This window comes from Prunus persica, chromosome G5, assembly GCF_000346465.2.
Source record: "Prunus persica cultivar Lovell chromosome G5, Prunus_persica_NCBIv2, whole genome shotgun sequence".
NCBI lineage: Eukaryota > Viridiplantae > Streptophyta > Magnoliopsida > Rosales > Rosaceae > Prunus > Prunus persica.
The window spans coordinates 539,316-563,259 of NC_034013.1; the positions used below are offsets into that span (position 1 = coordinate 539,316).

Below are 23,944 nucleotides of genomic sequence, written 5' to 3' on the forward strand. Positions count from 1 at the left end.
CTAATTAATCAAGGAGATTTATTCCCTTGATTAATTAAGGGATTTACTTTCCTATTCTATATAGTTGACAAATCATTGTATAATTAGGAGATACTATCCTAATTGATTACTATATCTATTTCCTTGTAAAGTACTCATGTAAACTCCTATATATAACTCATTATAAAGAAGAATAAAACCTAACCCAAAGTATTAAATCCATATTCATATTTTAGCAGCAACTTATAATCTTGTACTCAGATTATTAGAATTAAATGCATAGTTGAGCAATCCACTTCCGCAAATCAATCCTAAGTTACAGCTGCAAATATGCTTGAAGAAAGCAATTAAAATGCGATACTGAATATATCTGTCAGACAGCAAGCATTGATTATTAGCATCTCAATCAATATTCAATCATCATATTTGCAGAGCAGAGTGGTGAAGTAAAGGGCTAATAAGTATTCATCAAGGATAATGAATCTTCTGCAGCTCTTCATCATAGCATCAATTTTAGTACTGAAAATGTTCTTGATCGCTGCGCTTGGTAGCGTCAATATTTTTGGGGAAGACGCTAGGAAGCACTTAGACATTGTAACTTCTTATTTCATTCATTCATGAATTTTCATATAAATCTTTGTCCATTTTTCTTTAAGAAAAAGGGAAAGTAGATTATGTGGCTTCCCATATTATTAGCTTTTTACTCTTCAAGTCATTAACACAATCTATCTTTCTTCCAAAAATAGATTGTGTTCGTTCGTTGCTGAAATTAAAAATAGATTTTTTTGGTTTCACTCTTTCTACCTGATGTAGTGATGTCATCTACTGTTGCTTACCACCACTAATTCGCTTGTTGGAAGGTTGATATACCTGACACGCACAAGACCATACATACTTACATACATACATATTACATACTTACTTACATGTGTTTGCAATTAATATGTTGTATTTTACGTATTCAATCCTGCGTGGGTGAGCAGCAACCTTGTGCGGACAATAAATATAAAAGTGTTGTGTGAAAACACTCCAAGACTTTATCATTGATGGACTACAAAACTATCACACACAAGTCATGCAAAGATAAAGCACACACAAACCGAAAAGTAAACAAGCACACAAAGAACACAAAAATTTATAGAGATTCGGCGTTGTGTCTAGGTCTTCTTAGTGATCCCCGAGAAAATCACTAGTATGGAAGAACCCCTTTGGTTACAATGAAGAACCCCCTATGCTCTCTCACAAACCCTAACTCTGTTTTCTCTCACCCTTGGCTCAAACCCAATTTTATGCTTTAGGTTTCTCACGTTATCAAAACCTAGCGCTAAAGTGCCTATTTATAAGTCATAGGCTTTAGTACAATTATAAAAGGAATATAAAACTTAAAGGACCCCAAAACTAGGAGAAAATATATCCACATTCGCCAGGGATACGCACTAGATTCGCGTGTCCCGCTCCAGCGCTAATTGTGCGGCTTGAGCACCTGCATTCGCTTGAGTTTGAGTTCTGCCGCTCGAGCCCATGCGCTTAAAAGAAAAAATTTTGCCGCTTGAGCAACTGCAACTTCTAGTCGAGCATCACAGCCCAGTTAACACGTCTGCAACTCGTTTGACTGCCTATTTCCTTCAATCTATTCGCATCTTTAAAGTGAGCCAACATCAACAATGGCGAGCCTTAAACACCTTGTGAAAATCATCGACCCCTAAAACCTCTTCAAACCTCTTGGAAACAGTTCTAATAATCCCCAAGAGCCCAACCTTAATCTTTAGCATGCAACAAGATTAAGCAAGCTCAAGCTCAAACAATATCTAAGCTGTGACTCGCTTGGTCAAGCAAATTAAAGCATTCTCATCTGTATGAACCTTCTCTATTGCCATGTCCCCATCGTTCACCCAATCCCTTATCCAGTGGTACTGTACATCAATATGCTTAGACCTTCTGTGAAATACTTAGTTCTTGACTAAGCATATAGCACATTGATTGTCACTTTGAATCACAACCAAGTCTAGAGCTATCCCGAACTCTTTTGCCAATCTTGTTAGCAATAACGCTTCTTTCAAAGCCTCTGTTAGCTCCATATACTCTGCTTCAGTAGTAAAAAAGACAATAATCGATTGTTGCACCGCTTGCCAACTAATCGGTCATCCACAACAAGTGAAAACATAATCCATGGTGGATCTCCTCTTGTCTAAGTCTCCCGCATAATTCGAATCCATATAACCCGACACACATGACTTTCTTTGTTGTCTTTCAAACAAAATTCCGAGCTTCTTGATGCCTTTCAAATACCAGAAAATCCACTTCACTGCATTCCAATGTTGTTTGTCTGGATTTTCCATGTATCTTGAAACCACACTCACAGCTGGAGCTAAGTTAGGGGGTGTGCAAACCATTGCGTACATGAGACACCCTACCACGCTTGCATATAGAACCTTACTCATCTCATCCTTCTCTTTGTTACTAGAAGGACTCTCTTGGCATTTAGTCTAAAGTGCTTCGCCAAAGGAGTAGACACGGGCTTGCAATTCAACATGTTGAATCTCTTAAGTACCTTAGATATGTACTTGCCTTCTGACAGCCATAATTTGCCCACATCTCAGTCTCTCCTTCTCTCCATTCCTAGGATCTTTTGTAGGGGACTAAGATCCTTCATATCAAACTCTTTCTCAAGTAGAATCTTCAACTCTCAAACCTTTAACATATCTAGACACGCAATTAGCATATCATCCATATAGAGTAGCAACATGATGATCTTCCTATCCTTGAACACATGAGAGTACATACAACAATCCGATTCGCATCTTTTATACCCAATTCGCAGCATATAGTGTCAAAATGCTTGTACCACTATCTTAGAGATTGATTGAGCCCATACAAAGACCTCTTCAACCTATAATCCAGATTTCCCTTACTCGCTTCAATAACCCTTAAGGTGGACTCGTGTAGATGTCTTCCCTTAAGTCTCCATGGAGGAACGCCATCTTCACATCTATTTGCTGCTCCTCTGTGTCCCATTGTACCACTATGGAGAGCAATAACCGTATAGAAGTATGTTTCACCACCGGAGAGAAGATCTCATCATAATCAACTATTTTCTTTTGTAAGTACCCATTGGCCACTAGTCGAGCTTTGAATCTAGTTGGCTCTTTCTCATGTATCCATCCCTTCTTCCTAAACACCCACTTGTAGCCAATCACCTTGCGATCTTTGGGTTTTGGAACCAACTCCCAAACGGAGTTCTGGTGTAGAGATTCCATCTCATCTATCATAGCACTCATCCAACTTTCCCTCTTTGAATTCTAAATTGCTTCTTGGCGGTGGTTGGATTTCCTTCACACATGTTTAGAGCATAGTGAACTATGTCCGTCTCTCATCCAAACTGTTGAGGAGGTTTGATGATTCTCTTGGGCATGGAGACGTAGCTATATATAGCGGCTCCACCTGATCTTGAGCATCTTCTTCTTCTTATCTTCATCTTGAGTTTGTTGCTGTTGCTCAAATTCCTCCACCTCAGTATCGGACTCCACCACTGTATGAACATCTTCAACTGGCTAATGCCTTTACAATATTCTCATATTTAATTCTTAGTATATATCCTTCCCTTGATTATGTATGGCAGGAAAAATGACTCAATTGTTCGGAGCAGGAGAAAACGAATATTCAGTTATCATGTTGTGGACTTATGCTTTCGCTTCACTATCACTTACTTTTTGGTCTGCCTTTTTCATGTGGCTTGTGGCCCGAGTATGAAACAGCTAGAAGACTTTATTTATTTTTTTGGGGCAAGGCTAGAAGATTTGTTCAAATCATCAAAGTAAGGGTGTTCCATATCTATAGACATTTACTAGAAAAGATAATCAAGTTTATGTCAAACAACAACACACAGAACCATAAAGGAATATGTCATATTAGTCATGCACGTCCCAAAAGGCTACTGATATGCAACCACATTTACAGGTAACTCGTGCATTTTGGACTAACAATATAGCTTAGTAGCAACGAGTGGAACAAAGCTAAAACACAAAGAGTCTGGCTTTGTCTTCCTCTTGGTGTACACAATCACAAACACTTCCCTCTCCCTCTCCCTCTCTCTGTGCAAGAGGGATATTGGGTTGGCGCTTGTCATCGGTTATCGACAGATTCATGAATTTTTCAGGAATTGGCAATTTTAAAAGGCTAAAAACTCAACAGCAACAAAATTTAGGCAACCAAATATCCTTATAATTTAAACAATACTAATATCATTAATAATTTGTGGAAACAAATAACATTACAATCAATATCAATTAATCTAATCAAAATGCATATCAAATTTTCATTTATCATACCTCGAACCGTGCGTTGCCCATAGAGACGGACTGTGCATATGGCTAATCTAGGCTATAGCCCAGTTGACTTTTTCTTTTTCAGCCTAACATAACATTCCCAACCCACTACATGCTTGGTAAAATGCTCCACTCCACTGCAGGTTTGTGGAGGTCTAAGCCTTAGATGCATTTTGTAGGAAAGAGATGAGAACACATGCCACCTATTTAACTTTTAATTTAAATGTTTTGTTTTGTTTTTTAAAAAAATGAAACAATAAGTTTGGTAAGAGGGGTATTTAATATACACTCAAGGATGGACTGTGCATATGGCTAACCTAGGCTATAACTCAGGTGACTTTTTCTTTTTCAGCCTAAACATTCTCAGCCCACCACATGCTTGGTGAAATGCTCCTAGATGCATATATATATATATATATTAACTTTTAATTTAAAAGTTTTGTTTTGGTTTTTTCAATGAAACAATGAGTTTAGTAAGAGGGATATTTAATACACAAGGTGGGTTTTTGATTAAATTTATGAAACCCAAACCAACCAACCCTTTCGTTCTTATTAATTAATTTCCTTCTCACTACAAACCCAAGTTCCATAATGCAATAGCTACACACCTTTTCCTAGCTTCTAGCTTGTAATAAATTCCCTATTCTACTGTATTTTTAGTTGTAACTAAATTACTTTATTTTAATATACTAAAAAGATTACTTTATTTAGCCTTATATTTTTGAACAAATATTCATGGATTGACTATTGCACGCACTTATATTCTTAGTAGGTTTGTATGTAAGGTAAATTTAGCCTACCCTAGTTTGAAATCATGAATTCGTCCCAATACACATGGTGTTGTTTTGATTAAATTTATGAAACCCAACCCAAGGAACCCCTTTCATTCTTATTAATTAATTTCCTTCTCAGTACAAACCCAAGTTCCATAAAGCAATGGCTTCTCGCTTGTAATAAGCTCCCCATTCTACTATATTTTTAATTACTTTATTTTAATATGCTAAAAAAAAAACTTTATTTAGCCTTATATTTTTTAACAAATATTTATGGATTGCTCATTGCATGCACTTCTATTCTTAGTAAATTTGTATGTAAAGTAAATTTAGTCCATCCTATTTTGAAATCATGAGTCCTTCTCTTGTTGTTGAGCTTTTTCTTGCTCTAGTTTGCTATTGATTATACATAGAGCCAAATCAGAAAATAATAATAAATTTATAAAAAAAAAAATCAGAAAAGCCTTTAAAGTATGTAGAATACAGTTTACCCAGTAACATCCTTGTAGACATTAAAAAAAAAAAAAAATCGAAGAGCCTTAAAAAAAAAAATGAAAAGCCTTAATATGGCTTATTTACTATAGTGTCTCCTTAAATTTTGGTCAAAATCTCATTGGCCTACTTAACTCCTTTGACTATTGTTTTGCATTCCAGTTTTGCCCCTTTTGTTTTTGGTCAAACCCTTTTGTTATCTCTATAATAACTCTGTCAATTTTGATGATGTGGTCGGGATATTTTCATATTTTTACGAAAAATGATAATATGTCATGTACATGGCCTACTTTTTTTTTTTACTTTTTTTTTTTTTTTTTGAGGTCCTTTCCTATTGAAAGGGGCGATAGCATATTAAACTCACATACACAACACGGATGCTAGGATTCGAACCCAGGACCTTGCTTGAGGGAGTAAATACTCCAAACCACTACACTAGTGGGTCCTTTTCTTTTTTTTTTACTTAAGTGAAATGAAATATTAATAAAAATTAAAATCATTTAATTACAGTTTAATTAAGAAAATTAAAAATGGAAAAATTAATATTAAAAAATCTCTTCTTTTCCATCTCTCTCTCGACACCCCCCATTCTTCCCCTAACTTCACCATCATACCACAACCACTATCCAACCCAAAGCCACCCTCACCACCACCACTCCAACCCCACCAGAAAATCACCGACCTGCACCACAATCCAAAGCACCCACCTTCAAGCCCGCAAAGAAGCCCACTATTCACAGTTGATTATTCTTATCGCAATAATTCGAGGATCCAATTGAAAGAGGAAGGACACTAGCATGAATTTGACAGCAGGGTACTAAATACGATTTTTGTCAGAGATTGAGAGTTTTAGCAACGCTTGGAAAATGATCCAATTTTCAATGATTTGAGTCTTCCCAGCCCTTCTCTATGTATTATTCACATACAATTTGACCCTCTTCAAATGCAACAACACCAACACCCTCATCCACAATATAGATCTTAACTATATCAGCAGAAATGCTAACCATACTTACTATACTACAGTTGAAACGACCTTCTTGACGGCCTTGGGAAGATTCGATCATGGGGAACATGGTGCCTTGTGGGCCTAGTTCTAGGCTTTCTTGGCCCAAGCTGCGGAGGTCTCGGGCAAGCGAAGAATGGAGGGGGTTTGAGCGGCAGCCAGGGCGTGGAGGCTGGGAGAGCTTGAGACATGAAGCCATGGCCATGCTCCATGTCGACGACGATAAAGTCGCAGCAATCTCAGCAAGGTTTGGGGAGAAGGAGAGGAGGTGGTTGTGGCGATGGAGGTGTGGTCAGAAAAGGTGGCTAATTTGATGGGTGAGGATGTGGCGGTGTGGTTTAGGGTTTTGATTGGCGGCGGCTTTGGGTGGCGTTGGGTTGGGTGGTGGTTGTGGTCTAATGGTGAAGTTAGGGGAAGGTGAGGGAACGAGAGAGAGATGGAGAAGAAGAAAATTTTTAAATCTTTTTATTAAACAGTAATTTCATTATTTAATTATATATATAATATTTTATTTCACTTAAAAAAAAAAGTGGGCTATGTACATGACACATCATCATTTGTGATAAAAAAACGAAAATAATCCTGCCACATCATCTAATTTGATGGAGTTCTAAATGGAGATAACAACACGGAATAAAGTGAAATTTGATTTCAGAGGGCACTAAAGTAAATAAGCTTAAAAATAATCATATCACATGTACCCAATTGAAGATTCTTATCAAAAGCAAGCAATTCTAAAAGCAAACGAAATCAATTAGCTTGAGTGGTTCATTTCAAAAAAATAAATAAAATTAGCTTGAGTTGCTGTGGCTGGTTATCGTCAAATGAAAACCCACACACAATGAGAAGAAGACAAGAGCGTAAGGAGAACTAACCACTAGAGAAAACTCACAAAAATTCCTAAGACCTCTCTCAATCCAAAATTCCAATTCCTAGTTTATGGATTACATTCGAAGTGGATGGTGGGAAGGCTTATAAGGCGTCTTCAAACTTGGATTTGACGACCCTATTCCGTGGACGTGTGGATGTTAAGGTTCTTCGCTAAACTAGGATTTTTTTTTCAAACTTGGATTTGAAAAAAATTTACACGCGTGCACAGCAAAGGAAAAACTAGCCTCTTTGAGACATTTTGTCAAACATGTTATGGGCACAACTAAATGGGCAATTTCCAGTATATCCATGGCTTTTTCCGTCTAGAGGAGGTGCAATTACAACCTTTTTTGCCTTTGTGAGTCCGCCACTACAGGTGGGGCACTGAGGTTTGGGTTGTGGGTGGGTGGGTGGGTGTCCAGGGAGGTTGTGGTTGGGAGGTGGTGAGTGTGGCTGGGTTGGGGTGATGGGGAGGCTGAGTTCTTGATTAGTTTTTAATTTTTTAATTTTTTATAAATTGTTTATTATTTTAAAAAGTTACTTGCTTTTTTCATTAATTTTACAGTCTACTTGGGAGAACTAAACTAGACTAGAAAAATGTCTACATTTCATATACATTCAATTTAGGGCATAATATGAATATATTGCCTAACTTATAGGAAGAATTGGGACCATCTATAAGATGTTGATGACTAAACTTATCCCTTAATCTCCTTGAAAATAGTAGGATTATGAGGGATAAATTGTAGTCATCAACTTCTTACGAAGTCCTCTTTTATCCTCAAAGTTATATAACAATATCCATATTATGCCTCTTACGAAGTACAAATATTCATTAGGTGTCTGGAGGTTTCGAACCTCGCCCACATTAGTGGAGTTGGAAGAGCTCAACGAACTGAGCTACACCCTACTGACATACATTATGCCTCAATTGGGATCCCGAGCCTCTATATTTAGGATTCGTGCATTTAACTGCACTTCGTAAAATCTAAGCCACTCAAATAATTTAACCACTTAACATATGACACATCATCAATCTTTAAGTTAAAGTTTCCATTTATTTTTCTTCCAAAAAGGATATTACGTTAAAGTCAGAGGATTTCACTAATAAACTCATTTTAGCATGGCATAATATACAAAAGCCCTTATAGAGCCTATTTGGAGTGAAAAACCTAAAACTAACCACTTGTTATTTTTTAATTGGTTCTTATAAAATTTTAACACACTAAGAACTAATTAGAAAATGACAAATGACTAGTTTTGGGTTTTTTCTGAATTAATGGGTTTAATTAATTTAGGTGTTAGTTCAAAGTATTGGATGAGAGGTTAAGTCTTTAAATACTTGTATGCTCAAACTTCTCACAGAGTTGTTGATAATTTAAATTGAAATGAAAGAGAGTGTTCTCTCATCTTTTGCTCATAATCTGGGTAGTCTTAGAATCAACATGTTTGAGTGTTTTATCTTGTCTAGTGTGCCTAGTTCCAAGTATTCTTAGACTAAACCGGTCTTGGTGGTTTGTGTTTCGTGTTCTCAAAACCCTTGCTCCAGTGTCGCTGCATCGAAAAGGGAGAGAGAATTAGGAAGGCTTTGTTGGGTCGTGCTGGGTTTTGTTTTTTTATTTTTTATAAAAGTTGGGTGGGCTTCTTTTAGTTGTTGTTTTGGATTTTTTTTCCCCTGAGAATTGGGTTGGGTTTCTTTATGAAAATTTGGCGGCAGTATTGCAATTTATTTGATGTTCAAGTGTTGTTTTCTTTTTGTAAATTGGGTCCGAGCTTCTTTGGATTGTTTTTGAGGTTTTTTTTTTTTTGGTGAGTTTATGGGTTTGGCTTGTTTTAAAAATGTGGTGGCATGTTTGTAATATATAGGAAGTTTTAGACTAGTTTGTTGTTTTATAAATGGATTTTGAGTATGTTTCTAAGGTTTGTTTCATGTAGGGTTTTGTTATAATTCAGGCTTCTACGATGGGCCTAATAATGAAGCCTTTAAAAAAAAGCACAATGAAAAAAAAAAAACCTTAAGCATGTTATTCAAAAACCCATTTAGAATGACATATTATACAAAAACTCATATAAAGCCTATTTAAAGATAGATACATTAAACTCCATTCAAATAATTACGACTTTATCTATTCCAAATACATGGAACTTATTAAAAGTCAAAAGAAAATATTCATGCGTTGAACTTACTAAGGCTTTTTATCCAAATGCTCCATAAACTTTAATGGCTTTTCATCTGCATCACTCTTCCTCCACGTTTTTCCGGGGGCCAATGTTGGAGTTTTTTTTATTTTTATTTTTATTTTTTATAATAATGAAAAATAATAAAACTTAACAAAGTTAATTCTCTGCTAAGTAGAATAACACATGTCAAAAAAATAGACAAGAGACGTGAGGACAACAAGTTTGGGGATAGTAGATCCGCACCTGTCAAGTCTAATCTAGTCTAATCCTACACTGTCAATCGGGTACTAGCTAGTTAGGGCACTATCCTTCATCGTTCTTTATGCCCTAATATTTTCTTCAGTAATAATTACCGGGTGCTCATTGCACAAGAATTTTGCCATATCAAGATATCAGAATATTTATATCAATTGAATTCCAACGTGTGATTCCACTAAACTCTCCCCTCTTTAGCAACCGGAGACATGAAGTGCGTGTCGTTATCTAAGCCATCCACGAAGAGAAGAGACAAACAACACCTGACGACTCATGCATATAAACACCAATGAATATGTGCAACTTCTTTGCAGGACTTGTCTATTTGTTTCCAGAATAGGTAAATTAAGCTCTTCATTATTCCCATTTCCAGACCAGAGTTGTGAAGTGAAGGGCTAATAATTATTCATCAAGGATAATGGAGCTTTTGCAGCTCTTCATCACCGCCTTAATCCCAGCACTGAAAATTCTCTTCACCACTTTGCTTGGCTCATATCTTGCGCTTGATCGCGTCAATATTTTGGGGGAAGACGCTAGGAAGCACTTAAACACGGTAACTTCTTAATTCATTCATGAATTTTCATTTAACATCTTTATCCATTTTTCTTTAAGAAAATAAGGAAACTATAGATTCTGTGGCTTCCCATATCATCACCTTTTTACTCTTCAAGTTGAACACCCTCTTTTATCTTTCTTTCAAAAATAGATTTTCTATGGTTTCACACTTTCTGCATGATGCAGTGATGATGGATATATCATCTGCTGTCGCTTACTTTACTACAATATATACGTATATATAGTAAATGCATACGTATGTGTTTGTGATCAACAGGTTGTATTTTACGTATTCAGTCCTGCCCTGGTGAGCAGCAACCTTGCGCGGACAATAACAGATAAAAGCATAGTTCAATTGTGAGTTTAAATTAAGCGCTTGTCCAATATAGGTCTCTATAATTTCTATTTTCTAGACATATACTCATCATTCTATAAATTTATGTGTAAAACTCAATTTCAAACTCAAATTACCAGTAGGATATAAGAGGTCGTAGTATTCCTATGTTTTTACATCATTGCCATCAGACTTCATATTTTATTTATAATTTATTCCAAGCATTTCATTAACTGCCATAATTATAATTAAAACTCCCTATTAATAGCATATCAATCACCCTATTTCTTTTGGTTGCCATTCCCTCTAACATATGGCCCCTTAAAATTGCAAATAAAAAAAAAATGTAAATTACATATCCAATAATGTACATATGAAAAATATATACGTATAAAAATATAGGTATATTATTTACCAAAAAAAATTAACAAAAATAGGTCAATTACTTTGTAATTGAAATTTCTGTACATTTTTCATAAATTAAAAATAGGTACACAATAATTTATAGAAGATAGGTACGTTGTATAATTTAAATTTATGCACATTTTGTATAAATTAAAAATAGGTACATTATTTAGAAGAAAAAAATAAGTTCATTATACTAGGTAAATTGTTTTACTAGGTATACATTATTGGAGAAAAAAACTAGGTACATTATTTAGAGAAAAAAAAATAGGTTCATTATACTCGGTACATTATTAGAGAAAAAAAAAAGGTACATTATTTTGAGAGAAAAAAAAAGGTACATTATTTAGGAAAAAAAAAAGGTGCATTATTTAGAAAAAAAAAATGGGTACATTATTTTGAGAGAGAAAATAGGTACATTATTTTGAGAGAAAAAATAGGCTCATTTAAAAAAAAATTGTTTTCATACAACAAACAATAAAAAGATGATCAAATTATTTCACAAAACAAGTAATAAAGAAAAAAAATAGGTACAATATTTGGAGAAAAAATAGGTTCGTTAAAAAAAATATTTTAAAAACAAAACAACAAATAGATTGTCAAATTATTTTTCAACATAATTAGAATGTACACTATTATTCATAAAACTATAATAAAAAAGAATACTGGTCATATAATTCATAAAAGACAACAACATTAATTTCTAAATTTAATATTGAATTTAAATTACTAATACTTTAAATAGATTACTAGTTGTAATTCATAGAAGAAAAACACCATTAATTCAAAAATAGATTACTGATACTTTAATGTGGAATTTAATATTTAATTTCAAATAAGTTTCTAAATTAGTTCCTACATCCATTACAAATATTTGGAGATCTTTCCAAATGTGTCATTAGTTACACCCCCTATAACACATTAACTTATAAACAGGGGTAGTTTTGGAATCCAAAAAATACAATAAATCATATTTTAAGTTATATTAGGTAACTTACTTAGTTGGATCCTAGTCATCGGGTATTATTTGAAAAAATTGGGTATTTTAAATAGAACACTAAAAGAAAGGGTTGTAGGTGATTTAAAATGAATTTTATGGGTCTAAGCTCAATTTACTATTAAATTAATATCAATATGGTTACTGCACCAGTTTGTTTATTATGGGCAGATTTATTGCTCAAGCTTTGTTCATTAATATCTAATGGAAGAATTAAATCTCTAAAAGAAGTTTGATATGATTGAATGTGTATATATTTGTATGTGCGTAGGTGGTTCATGCCGGTGAATATCCTCATCACATTTATTGTTGGTTCGATCCTAGGATGGATACTCCTCCAGTTAACAAGACCTCCTGCATATCTGCGAGGCATTGTCGTAGGTTGCTGTGCTGGAGGTAAACACTACTACACCAACACAGATTTACCTTATAATTTTTGTTTCTTTTTTCTTTTTCGTCTAGATCACTGATAATTTTTGTTTCTGCTGAGTTGATATATAAACAGGAAATTTGGGATTCATGCTCCTTATTATAGTCCCAGCAGTTTGTAAAGAAAAAGGGAGTCCATTTGGAGCTCCTGATGTCTGTCATACTTATGCATTGGCTTATGCTTCACTTTCAATGGCGGTACATTAATTTCTTCTTCTGCTGCTGCTGCTGCTAATATTTTGATTTTTCTTCAAATTCCTTTATCTAGTTTTATATTACTCAAAGTAAGAAAGGATGGGGAACATGCTCAAGATAAGTTATTAAATTAATTGGTTTTACTCTCCAGATAGGAGCCATGTATTTGTGGTCCTATGTGTATAATATTGTGAGGATATCTGCAAAGAAGGGCACCCAAAATGCCCACCAATCTCCAGAGAGATCCTCCACACCAAACCAAGTAAGTTGCACTGAGCCTCCGCTTTCTTCAAAGGAATCTGAGGTAGTGGACGACAATGCTGCGGATCAATATGCACTGCCCTGCACTGCTATACCTGAAGAAAATGCTAAGGTTGCTAACTCCATCAAATTACCATGACAGTTTGCTTTATTTCCAACTATTTAAGATTCGATTATGAAAAGAGTGTTTCTTTGCCATATAGTTTGACATATTATGTCGCCAGTACTGTCAATTTAGACTACTAACGAAATAAATCTTTTTCGAATGTATGATGTGCTGTCTTCCAATATATTTACCCTTTTCTTTTCAATTTCTGATGATTGTCGTTTGTCATGGCAGATGACAAGTTTAGGTAAAGTAATAAAGCAACGTATTATGACGGTGTTTGGAAAGCTCAATCTGAAAACAATATTTTCCCCTTCTACTACTGGAGCAGTATGCCCTTTCAACACTTGAATTATGTTGCGTCATAATTATGTGATATATTTATTGACACATTGACCAAACTTGGCTTCTTGTTCTTTTTCTTTTCTTTTTTTTTTTGTTCCTGTATAGATGGTTGGTTTTGTGATTGGACTCATACCTCAGATTCGAAAACTATTGATAGGAGATGGCGCTCCTCTGCGGGTGATTCAAGACACTGCTTCTTTCTTGGGGTTAGATTACTACTATTCTTCTGTTTTAGGTTAACAAGAACACTTCTGTTCATGTATTACTTGTTTAGTCTTTCAACTCCTCTCCATATGATTGCAGAGACGCAGCCATCCCAAGTCTTACTTTGATAATAGGAGGAAACCTACTTACAGGTAATATTATAATTCCTACTCATTAAGCTCCACATGTTACATATATATATATTCTCATACTTATTTTTAAGTTTTGACTTAATTGATCACGTTGTTCTTCCAGGTTCGAGAGGGCCAGGGATACAGAAATCTCTGATTGTTGGCATTATCGTTGTTCGTTATGTTGTCCTGCCTCTTGCAGGCATATTGGTTGTTAAAGGTGCATTAAAATTTGGGTTGGTGCATTATGATCCATTGTATCTGTTTGTTCTTCTGCTTCAGTTTTCACTCCCACCAGCAATGAACATAGGTACGTACGTACGCTCTTCTGGTGGGTTTTTTCTCCTTTCAATTTTAGCAATGCAAATTAAAATCTGCGTGACTGGTTATTTCTCATAATCAATAGTCGTTATTTTTTTTTAACAATATGGATTGATTGATTTAAATTTATTCTTGATTGTGGCAGGAATAATGGCTCAATTGTTCGGAGCAGGAGAAAAGGAATGTTCAGTTATCATGCTGTGGGCTTATCTTTTTGCTTCAGTAACGCTTACTTTTTGGTCCGCCTTCTTCATGTGGCTTGTGGCCCGAATGTGAAGCAACTGTAAAGTATCCTTGATGCAAGACGCATAGGACCGAAATTTATTAGTTTTCTAATTTATTAGTTTCTTAATGTATTTGTTTGTTTCCTAGATTCTCTAGTTTTCCAATTACTATTAGGATTTCCACTTTTCCATATTTCCATATTTCTAGTTCAGTTTCCCATTTTATTTGGGTTAGGATTTCTGTTAAGCAAGGGATTTTTATCCTGTTATTTCAAGGTTTTAGTTTGCTATAAATAACTCCATGTAGTTCTTTAAAATTCATATTTGAATGCTGAGTAAAACTTTTTCCTAGAACTCTCTAATTTCGTCCCTTCGATCTATATTTCTTCTCCTCGATCTCCGATGTTCTTCTTTGTTCTACTGTTTCTGCCCTTTTATCTCGTCTTTTCGATCTATATTTCTTCTCATCGGTCTCTTATATTCTTCTATGTTCTATTGTTTAAGTGGTTAATCTAAAAATTCCCTTAGTGTGAATATCCTAAAGCAAACAAAAACTCGGGTAAATAAGTACACAACAATTCAATTGTTCAGTAAGCTGACTCACTGACAACAATTTAGTGGATAAAGATGGAACAAGTAAAGTATTAGACAGTGTGAGAGAGGATGAGAGTGCAATAGTGCCAGCCCATGTCACAGGATAAGTAACACCATTGGCATTTGCAATACAGGTTTGTCGAGGTTGTGTAGTATTCAGAAAATCATCAGGATCAAACGTCATATAATCAGTTGCACCGGAATCAATTATCCAGCTCCTGGAATCAATCTTATCGGAAGTATGGAATCCATAACCAGTACCATTACTGGTCATATTGCATTGTCCTCGATCTGTAAGAGTAGCCCACCAATCGAGGTAGCCATGTGATTTAAAACAAGTCTCACAAGTGTGTCTCGGATCACCACAATATACGCAATCAAGTCCATGTGTAGGGGTCGTTAGTTTAGAAGTCATAATTTGTGCAGCGGAAGATGCATAGGATACAGGTTGAGTAGGAATTTGGATCGAAATCTGAACTTGAGTCGGGGCCAGAGTTGGAGTCGAAATCGAGATCGGGGTCTGAATCAGAGACAAATTCGAGGTTGGGGTCATCATCGGAGTGGGGGTCGGGGTCGTCGTCATCATAGTCGGAGTCGGGGTGGGGGTCGTCAAAAGAGGATCCTGATTCTGGATCGAGTTCGGGGTCAAAGTCTGCATCTGTAGGAGCGGAGCCATCTGGGCACTCAACTCAACGATGGTTGGTTGAGAATGAGAGAAGAAGTCGGTAGTGCTACCTCTATGAGGGTTGAAAAAATCATCAACCCCCATAGCGATGGCGGGGATTTAAAACTAGAATCAGCAATTCCAAGATCGCCGCTCTAATACCATGCTAAAATATGAAAACTATGAGAGAATATTTGTTTGTGAGAATTTTCTGTGTATTCTTCTTCTTGTAGGAGGTCATATTTATAATAGAACGAAACCTGAATGGGCAAGTAAATAATAAATCAATTGCAATTATAATAGGAATTCTTGGTGTGTAAGGAAAGTAAGTTAATATCCACAAGTCACGCCAACAAGTAACAATAACAATCACATTGTATCACATTTGTCCCTTTGTGGATATTGCCTTTGAAGTGGATCAAACCATTGATGTAGCAGGTGAGTTTGGCAAGTGAAACACATGTAGGCTTCTTACTCGTAATCAAGAACTTTGGAAGAATAATCCTAATCCCTAATACTGAAGTCATCAAAGACTACTCCTCCTTGTTATATCATCATGATCCTTAACCCATTCCTACCTTCCCTTCTCATAAGTTCATAACTGCTTGGTCTAGGCCATAAAAAGCTACGGAATTTGACCAGGCACAGCCATGAAAATTAGAGCCAAACTGACATTTAAGCCCTTCTAAAACTTTAAATGTATATAAAAACATGTTAAACTAAACAGGTCCATTTAAAACATGGCAATAGATAAGTTACATTTAAAACAAGGGTAATGCTAGGGAGACCATCTATTTGTACCATATTTGTATACCATCTAATGTAGTTGTTGAGTTGGCTATGCCACATCATTAAATGAGTTTTCAACATTTGTAATTTTTTATTATTTTTTCACCCATCACTTTACAGAAACCTAAGCGACCCTCCCCTTCCTCCTCCCCTATCTTCTCCATAATCTGCCAGCAACAATAAACCATACTAGAGCTTTCCCTTATGCCGGCGACGACGGTAAGTTCATCTCTATTTCACTCTTGGGTTTTCTCTTGTTGGGTGATGATTGGAATTTTTGGATTGATTCTTTGAATCATTGATATTTATATTACTGTTAAGATCGGTATTGAATACTTTTATACTGATTGTATTTCATGTCCAATATTGGTTTCGGTTCTCATAATTGGCTATTTTTGGTTCTTTCTAGGGATGGCTTGCCATGCCTCCCTCCATACTTGAAGTCTTTAGATGTTTTTCATTTTTTGAGCGTAATCTTATGTTACTTGGAGTTTTGTTTTCTCCTATCCTTATTCCCTTTTTGCATGTTGTGTGTTGAAACCTTTTTTTCCTTGTTTGTATGGATATTGGTCTTTGTAATTTATGTCTGTTGCTGTTATTAAAACCTCTTTTTCCATACCTTCGACTACTATGCATATCCTATTTTGTTTTGTAACCATGTCTTTGAGTAGCTTTACGAGTTCATATATTAATCAAGAAGATGATGAGGTTCGAATGGAAAAGAATGATGATGAAGCAGCAAGTGAGGAGTGAGAATTGAAATATGGGACTATTTCATGTGGTTGAGAAGGCAAATATAAAAGTAAGTCAAGTAATGTCCTAAAGCCACATCCAAGTATTAAAACTGATTGTAAAGCTAGAGTAAGAGCAGGTATACTCTTAGATGGAAGGTGGCAAATCAACTCTATCAAGCTTGATCATAACCATGATATGAACCAAGGCTCATTATTTTGGATGTCATCAAACAATAAGTTTAGATATGAAAAAGAGGACTGAGTTAAATGATAAAGCTGGAATAAGGTTAAACAAGAGCTATAATTGATTAGTGGTTGAAGCCGGGAGAAGGGGGGCATGGGGCACGAGAATATCTCCTTCTTGGAGAAATTATATTTAAAATGTGAGACAATTACGGCTCGGAGAAGGCGATGCTACTGCAATCCAAACTTATTTTCTAAATATGCAAGCTCAAAATTCAAAATTCTTTTATGCAATTGATTTAGATCAAGATGATCGGTTAAGAAATGTATTTTGGGCATATGCAAGAAGTAGGACGGCATATGAGGAATTTGGAGTTGTTGTTACATTTGATACAACCTAATTGACGAATAAGTATGACATGCCATTTGCTCCACTTGTGAGGGAAATCATCATGGGCAATTGATTTTACTTGGATGTGGGCTGATTTCAAGTAAAGATATCTATACTTTTATTTAGTTGTTTAAGTCTTGGCTTGCATGTATGTATAGGCACGCTCCTTGTGGAATAATTATTGATCAAGATAATGTTAGATTTTCTATATATGTTTTCATGATCTTTCACACAACCTGAAATACAGAGAAGATATATTTGGCGTTATCTTCCTTGAGTACACGATCTCAGAACTCATTCAATCTTTAGCAGCAACACTAGCAAAAGACGAACGGCTCAAGACTTCTTCTCTCTCTCTCTCATAAACTATTTCAGCTCTCTCTCTTTATGATGAGATTAGGGTTAAAGAACATGTCTGACGAGAGTAGGGTCTTAAGCTTATATAAGGATAGGTCAAATCATCTTTACTCATCACCAAGGGCCAACATGAATAAAAATGTTACAATTGATAATCATGTTAAAAAGCTTATTAATAATGATAGCAATGGAAATTTTATGGGCTTAATTAAAATGATTGCAGAATGGGATCCAATAGTGAAAGAACACTTGAGACGGATTGATGATAAAGAAATTCATCATCACTATCTTAGTCCAAAGATTCAAAATGAGTTGATCACTAGGTGAGCATAACTCCAATCATTTCAAAAATAAATAAAAAACAAAGTATTTTTATGTTATACTTGACTGTACACCCAATGTAAGTCATCAAGAAAAAATTACCTTGATATTGAGATGTGTGGATGTTTCTACACACGTTGTAAAAGTAGAAGAGTTCTTTTTGGAATTCTTAAAAGTTGATGATGCATCGCGGCAAGGGCTCTTTGAAGAATTACAAAGCGTATTAGTAGATCTTGAACTTGATATTGATCATGTGAGAGGACAAGGGTAAGATAACAGATACTGTATGAAAGGGAAAAGCCAAGGTGTACAAAAAAAGACTATTATATATAAATCTAAAGCATTGTACACACCATGTGCTTGTCATTGTCCTAAGTTGACACTTTGTGATATTGCGGACTCTTGTAGGAAAGCAAAAGATTTTTTTTGGAGTGATACAATGTATTTATTCTTTGTTTTCTCATTCCACAAAGTGCTAGAAAATTTTGAAAGATAATGTAACTCTTAAGCCATTGTCAACCACACGTTAGGAAAGTCGTGTTGAAAGTGTCAAAGCGACATGATTTCAAATTATGGAAGTAAGAGAAGCTTTACTCCAATTGGCATGACTCTAAAGTTAGGACTCAAGCTGATAATAGCAAGACATGGACTTGGAAACTTTGAGTTTTTAGTAGCCATGATTATTTGGTATGATATATTGCATGTTGTGAATTTAGTTAGTCAAAAATTGCAAGCAAAAGACATGTTTATTCATGTTGCTATAGAGCAAATAAAGGGATTTTTTTTTTTTTGAAAGTACAGAAATTTTTTGATTTGCTCAAGCTATGTTTGTTGCTAAAAAAGTGGCTGCTAGCCTGGAAAATGATCTAATGTTTGTGGGAAAATTTCAAATTCGTAGAAAAAGATATTTTGACGAGAATGTCAATGATGAGTCCACACAATCAACTCATGAATCGGCTTTTATATATTGTTGATGAACCAATTGGTTTTTTGAAGAGAAGGTTTGAACAATATTAAGCATTTGAGGATATCTTCGGTTTTTTATTTACTTTAACAAGTTAAACTCATTGGATGAAGATAATTTGGGAATCATATCGTGATTATTTGAATTTTTTTTTGAAACATGTCATGTCTTCTGATCTTGATGTGAAAAATTTGTTTGAAGAGTTAAAAGTCATACAAGATATTTTACCAAAAGAAGCAAAAACATCCACTGACATTTTGAGTGCTTTAAAAAGACTAAATTATTTTTCAAATGCAATCATTGCTTATAGAATATTATTGACTTTACCTGTTACAGTTGCTTTGGCTGAAAGAAGTTTTTCCAAATTGAAGTTATTGAAATCTTACTTGTGATCAACCATGCCACAAGAAAGATTAAATGGTTTAACTTTGATATCTATTGAAAGTGATTTTATGAAAGAACTTGATTTTACTCGTTTGATTAATGATTTGCAACTAAAAATGCAAGAGGACAGTTTTCAGATGATTTTTTAACTGCTAGTTGCTAGTTTTTGATTGTGTGGCTGTTTTGGTTGATGGTTTTGGTTGCTGAACAAAGTGTTGGTTTTTGGTTTATGGTGTTCGTTGATGTTTTTTGTTCGTTTTTGAACTACCTTCACCATTTTTTTTTTTATGTAAAAGACAATTGAGTGGGCTACGAATAAAAGAAATTAAATGTAGTTGACTTTATTAAGGATCGATTTGGTTCTATTTATGGATGTAATTGATGTCACTAAGGGTGCATTTGGTTCTATTTATGGATTATGATTTTTTTTTTTTTTTTTAGTTGTATATATAGGACATCAACATCTCTCTTTGCACAAGGTCTCTAAAATCAATGGACCGGCCCTCGGCACTAATCTAACTGTATTTAAACTTAATCAAAGTAGTGCTTCCCCTAATTGACTCTAAGGCAGAACCCAAACTCTTCTCAATTTTATCATTATAATCGTTTCTCCTCTTCTTGATCATAAATTGGTCATATTTATGCCAAAAGAACGCAACAACACAAGCAACTAAAGAAATCAAAATAACAGTCATTTTCTTCTTATCAGAGCTATGCGTCGAGAATTGAGCGCAAACAAGCACTGGGCGGTCCTGATATCAGCCTGATCGTACTGATTAGCGAAAGCCGCCTCTTAAATCGATAGGTATGTCGTGCAAGTGGAGACATTTTCGACGGACTTACTGGTCAAATACCAGGCTTTTAAGCTGGACAAGTTGGTGGTGTAAGAGGTACATGGCGAGCTATTCTCGAGAGACTGGTTATAGTTATCGATGACGTTCTTAAGCGTGGCTTTTCCGACTAGGGCTTCGAACTGCTGCATAGTGGTGATGTTCATGTAACCTTATGAGATCCAGCTAGTCTCGAAGCCGCATGAGGTGCGAATGTCGAAATTGGGGACAAACTCGGAGGCTAGGGCTTGGTAGGAGGCCTAGTAGCACTCGAGGCCGTCTGGTAGGGGGAGGAAGGAGTCGGTGAGCTAAAGGTACTGTGCCTCGACGAGACGGAGGCCTTGGGGGATGTATTGGCACTCAGTGTTGCTTAGGCTTCTATAAAGTGAAGGGTGAAAAAAAAAAAAATTAAAAACTCATTTAATGATGTGGCATAGCCAACTCATCAACTACATCAGATAGTATACAAATATGGTACAAATAAATGGTCTCCATAGCATTACAAAGGAATAACAAACACCAACTTGTTTATCAACTTTATTAACACTAACACATGTGGCACATGACATGACATACCATGTCATCGCCACCTCAATTTTTTTTAATTACATATTTTGTTCCCAAAAAAGGGAAAAATAAAATAAAAAAACAACAACAAAAAATAGACCAACCATCATTCCACATTAAACCCCTTGCCTCCCCTAGCCCCAACAGAAAAAAGAAACCTAGAACGCCGCCAATCTTTATGCAATTCTAGGTATAGGCTGCCAAGTCCTGTACTTTGGTTTTGCCACCGGATCAGATGAAATTGAATTAAGCTAGGTTGCAAGTTTGGTTATCATATTTCATGTTCTTAATTAGATCTTGACATTGTAGCACAACGGTGAGAGAACAATCTTTAGATCTGAAGCTTGTCCTTCTATCAAAGCCTTTTTTTCTTTCAATTTCATTGGCAATTCATGTCAATAGGAATAAAGCAAAAAGGGTCGTAAATCTCAACCTTGTTTGCTTTTGGTGGAACCTTCCTGTTCTTAGAATAAAAAATAAGAATTTAAACTAGTTTGTTTATGATAATCTTCCTTGGGTTTTTAGGGTTTTACAGAAGTGAAGGGGAGGAGGGAGGGTAATCGTTGGGTGTTTTTTTTTTTTTTTTTGGCTGAGTGAAATTCGTTTTGTTGCAAAAAAATTAGGAATTTAAAACAGAAAGATGAGATGAAAGAATACTATGGAATGTCATATCATGTGTTATCTGTGTTGGTTTCTATAAGTTGGTCAACAAGTTGGTGCCCATACCATTATTAAAAACTAAACCCCATTTGACAAATAAAAAAAGAATATTGACAATGATTAGAACTAGGAATATGATCCAAAAATAGCCGCCAAGTTAATTTTTATTTTAATAAATATTCGTAACTCAAACTAGATACCATCTTGAGTTCTTGTGTGTGGGCTTATGTCAAAGCTTTTAAGGGTCTGTTTGGTATTCTATAAAAAAAAACCTCAAAAATTATGATTTTTTTTATTTTTAACATGAGTTTTTAAATACCGATTTTAAGAGAGAGAGAGAGAGAGAGAGAGAGAGAGAGAGAGTGTAAAACCCTTTTTTTAAATAAAAAAAAATTGGTCCTCTTTTAAGTTGTTTTTAAGTTGGACTTTTGAAAAATGGACTTTATCAAACGTGAATTATAGACTTTGAACTCAAACGTTATTTTTGAATTTAGAAAATGAATCCAAGTAAGATACCACGGCCCTAAATCTTCCAACAAAGTCCACAGAGTATATATTGTATTTTTAAAATATGTAGGCTTCTTAAATAATGAATTTTCTATAATAAAAAAACTGATATATCGACAAAATTGATACCAAAAAAATATATATATATATATATATATATAATCGCAAAATTTGAGGAGAAGTTTGAGGGCCATGTGTTGATATCATATAAAAATTCGACTAGAAAACTTCCTATCCCACGATCCACTATCATGGAGGTGCACAAACTCTTAACCAACTCGACACAGATGAAGAAAAATAACAAATGCAGCATATAATCTAACAATATATGGTGGTGTAATCGAATATACTACCTAATTACAAATCATGAATTTTCTGAAAAATCAGAACAAATAATCGTACAAATTCCCTCGAAACCCTACCCTGACATCTTCAACAAGGGATCTTATCGATGAACCATCTAATTATTTTTACAGGAAGCTTGATAAGAGTGACTGCCAAATTCGCTAGCCCACCAACACAACAGCAGCATGGACACAAGCAACTCAAAACCGACCTGCAAAACAAAAAGAACAAAGAACATTACCTCTAAGAAATTGATTTAACAAGAAGATAATTCATGTAACAAGAAGACAGCCATTGCATGTGTATGAATGAACTCACCCAAGAACCCAGATGACAGCACCAACAACAGATAAGACCAATGCAACCAAAGCAAAAGGCAAACCCAGCAAGAAACCCAATGGCCTGCAATCTCCCATGCTGATTGACCAACAAAAAAAATCTCTTGCCTTCACCTAAAACACTTGTCTCATTTCTCTTTAATATATATGGGTTTTGAGAAGCGTTGTGGTTTCTTTGTGGATTTTGAAAGAGAAGATGGAGAATGTTGAAGTTGTCATAAAGGCAGGCGGACTTGTAAATTAATTTGTAGGAAGGAAGGATAACTGCTGTGAGACGGAGGCGGACTTGTAAATTAATTAATTCCAAGGAAGGAAACCTGATGTGAGGCGGACGCGGAATGCAACCGCGCGCCCTCTCTCTGTGTTTTAGGATTGGACAGAATTATCCTTTTCCAAACTCAAGGATATTTGAATTTGTTGAAGTTGTTGGGGTTAGTTGAGGAAATTCGTTTCCCAGAAGCTTCTTCTGTTTTTCTATTGGTCAAAAGTCTAGATTGTGAACAACGTGTGAAGACTTCCCTCTGGATGGTTTCCACAATGAAGCTTCTTCTGTTTTCGTATTCATTACGTGCGACTCAAAAAAATAAATTTTCTTTTCGCTTAATCATTACTAAATATAATTAATAATTTTTTTTATTAATGATAAATTCATTTTTTAGATAATATCATTATTTGAAATTCAAATTTTGTTAATAGTTGTTGGATGAAGACGTCTACGGACCCACAGTGGGGTCAATAGAGTCAAACGATCCTATGGACTCCATGAAAATAAGTTCGAATGTCCTCTTGAGCTAACTGTGCAACTCCATGAAATGCCTTCCACCGTGCCGCTTCTTTTTTTTAAAACATGCTGGCCAAAACGGCACTTATTTATTTATTTTTTATAAACACGCTGGCCAAAACGGGTTCGTTTTAAAAAATTAAAATA

General features: G+C 35.2%; 2 protein-coding genes across 2 annotated transcripts; one reads left to right on the forward strand and one right to left on the reverse strand.

Annotated features, from left to right (window-relative positions):
- Nucleotides 10,125-14,739, forward strand: LOC18776061 (protein PIN-LIKES 3). Its single transcript, XM_007209119.2, has 10 exons — nucleotides 10,125-10,434; nucleotides 10,714-10,793; nucleotides 12,444-12,568; nucleotides 12,678-12,799; nucleotides 12,948-13,169; nucleotides 13,398-13,493; nucleotides 13,614-13,714; nucleotides 13,812-13,864; nucleotides 13,968-14,153; nucleotides 14,310-14,739. The coding sequence occupies exons 1-10, from the start codon at nucleotides 10,300-10,302 to the stop codon at nucleotides 14,438-14,440; spliced, it is 1,251 nt and encodes a 416-aa protein (XP_007209181.1). The 5' UTR covers nucleotides 10,125-10,299; the 3' UTR covers nucleotides 14,441-14,739.
- Nucleotides 22,622-23,293, reverse strand: LOC18776937. Its single transcript, XM_007210009.2, has 2 exons — nucleotides 22,997-23,293; nucleotides 22,622-22,889 (listed from the first exon to the last, which is right to left on the reverse strand). Exons 1-2 carry the CDS (start codon nucleotides 23,092-23,094, stop codon nucleotides 22,766-22,768), a joined length of 222 nt encoding a protein of 73 aa, XP_007210071.1. The 5' UTR covers nucleotides 23,095-23,293; the 3' UTR covers nucleotides 22,622-22,765.